At 33.4% G+C, this 2311-nt stretch overlaps 1 protein-coding gene across 1 annotated transcript; it reads left to right on the forward strand.

The window, feature by feature from the left end:
• The first annotated feature begins 1279 nt into the window (after positions 1-1279).
• Positions 1280-2070, forward strand: LOC100527330 (alpha-amylase inhibitor/lipid transfer/seed storage superfamily protein). Its single transcript, NM_001251364.2, has one exon. The coding sequence runs from the start codon at positions 1373-1375 to the stop codon at positions 1781-1783; it is 411 nt and encodes a 136-aa protein (NP_001238293.2). The 5' UTR covers positions 1280-1372; the 3' UTR covers positions 1784-2070.
• The last annotated feature ends 241 nt before the right edge of the window (positions 2071-2311 follow it).

Genomic DNA, 2311 nt, shown 5'->3' on the forward strand with positions numbered 1-2311 from the left:
TCTTATTTCTCTTGATCTCTCTCTTTTTATTACATCATTAATCTTATCATACCTATATTATTTCTTCTCTTTTCTTCTCTCTTCAGGTGTTGAATAAGTTCTTGAGTGTACATTAAATATTTTTCAATTAGCAATAGTATTTATCATTAACTTTTGTTGTTACTGGTTACTGACGGTAAAGTAGCAGGTAATTACTGACAACTTTTTCCTTTAGCTGTAAAAAATAATTACCAATGCCCTTATTTTTCTTTTCTTTTCTTTTCCACTGATAAATGTTCATCGATAAGCCCTTAGAAAAGGTGTTTTCACGAATGGCTCTTGGCCTTAGGTAATATCCTTTTTCTTGTTGTGTAATTAAACACACACGGAGAAGATATCGATTAAATTACTATGAGAGTAATTCTTGATATTACTCATTTCATAAACATACTTAATATGCTTCAAACAATCTCGCACTTCTTGTGCAGTTTAATTATATATATTAAATTTGTTGTTTAGCTGACAAAAAGAACTTAATTAATAAGAACTTTAAATTTAACAATTAATTTAATAAAATTGAATACATGCAAAAAATAATTGAAGGAGTAACTTAACCAAAAGTTACTTCTGAGTAACATGATTCTAAGAGAGAATTTTAAGATAGAAATGTTAAATGGAAAATTATGAGTATTATAATTTAATTCCTTTCAGACACACATATGTATGATAGAGTAGTTTCCAGCAAAAAAAAAAACACATATATAGAGTATAGAGATGTTATTAACAAATCTTTTTTAATACACTCTTTATTATTATTATTTAAATTTTTCAAAATTACCCATAAAATTATAAATTTTATATCTTATTTAATAATTTCTACTCATAATTTTATAATTTCTAATAAATTTTAACCACCATTTCTCCTTCTCATAATATTATGATACTGGCGTCCAAAATACCTATTTATAATGGGGCTGCTATATTCAAAGTGAAAAAGTAGTGATTGAAAAATCGGCGATTCAAATGAACTTCCGGTGCAATCGAGTCGTAGGTAGGTGCAATACTTTTCTACAATCCACTAATTGATGGGAGCCCTCATCACCACACACAATCATCCAAAACCTATTTCAAGGATTTTATCTGCCAACTAATTATACTCATTCATTTAGTACATGGATGCTTTATTAAATTCATTTCTCCTCTCCCAAACCCGTTTAACATTTTTTTTGTTCTTAAACAATTAACCCCACTTGGCATTCCAAAACACTATATAAACCACCATTCCCTTCAAATAACTCCCATCCCTATAACCACTCTTCTCTTAAGCTCTAGTAGTTAAGAAACATTAGTTAAAGAAGATAAGAAACATTACACCTAGCTACTAGAGTTTAACATGGCTTCCAAAACTTGCTCCTCCCTTGCTCTTTTCCTCACACTCAACCTCGTTTTCTTCTCACTTGTCTCTGCATGTGGTTATACACCATGCCCTGGTCCAAACCCAAAGCCAAGGCCCAACCCCAACCCTAACCCTAACCCCAGCCGAAGTGGCTCGTGCCCCCGTGATGCACTCAAACTAGGTGTATGCGCCAATGTGCTAAACTTGGTGAATGCCACTTTGGGTCAACCACCAGTTACCCCTTGCTGCACCCTTCTCGATGGCCTCGTTGACCTTGAGGCTGCAGTGTGCCTTTGCACTGCCCTCAAAGCAAACATTTTGGGCATCAACCTCAACCTTCCAATCTCACTCAGCTTGCTTCTCAACGTTTGCTCAAGGAAAGTCCCACGTAATTTCCAATGTGCTTAATCGTGGCCCATGAAACAAGTTGCTTCGTGTTTCCTAGTTGTGGCTTTCCGTTGTTTTTTTTTTCAAATTCCATTTATCATGGTGTGATTCTTGTACGTGCATGGATGATTAACTTCTCGTTATTAATTCTGTCGCTTTATTGATTGTTTTATCAGGCAAAGTGTCACATTAAATAAATTCCCAATGCTTAATTTGTTATGTAAAGCAAAAGGAATAAAAAATATGGTAGTGTTATTTATTTGACAGATAAATGATTAATGTTACAAATATACTTTTTAATATTTATCGCTGCCTTTTTGTTTGTCTTTTCGGTGAATGAGAGCATCTGCTGATCAGAAAAATTACATTGCTTTCTAACTTGTGTCCAATGCGCAACCAGAGGAAAACTAATTCAAGAAAAGTATAAAAACAAAAGCAAACATGCACAACACTGCAAATGAACCCGTGACGAGTGTACAAGCACTCCACGTGCATGCACTATTATTTTATTTTTAAAAACTCAGAACAACCAGCTATTAAACAAAGATA

The sequence above is a fragment of the Glycine max genome, chromosome 5 (genome assembly GCF_000004515.6).
Source record: "Glycine max cultivar Williams 82 chromosome 5, Glycine_max_v4.0, whole genome shotgun sequence".
Classification (NCBI taxonomy): Eukaryota; Viridiplantae; Streptophyta; class Magnoliopsida; order Fabales; family Fabaceae; genus Glycine; species Glycine max.

What these genes read in the sequence shown, in the direction of transcription:
- LOC100527330 (NM_001251364.2), top strand. Translation starts at nt 1,373, where the DNA reads ATGGCTTCCAAAACTTGCTCCTCCCTTGCTCTTTTCCTCACACTCAAC.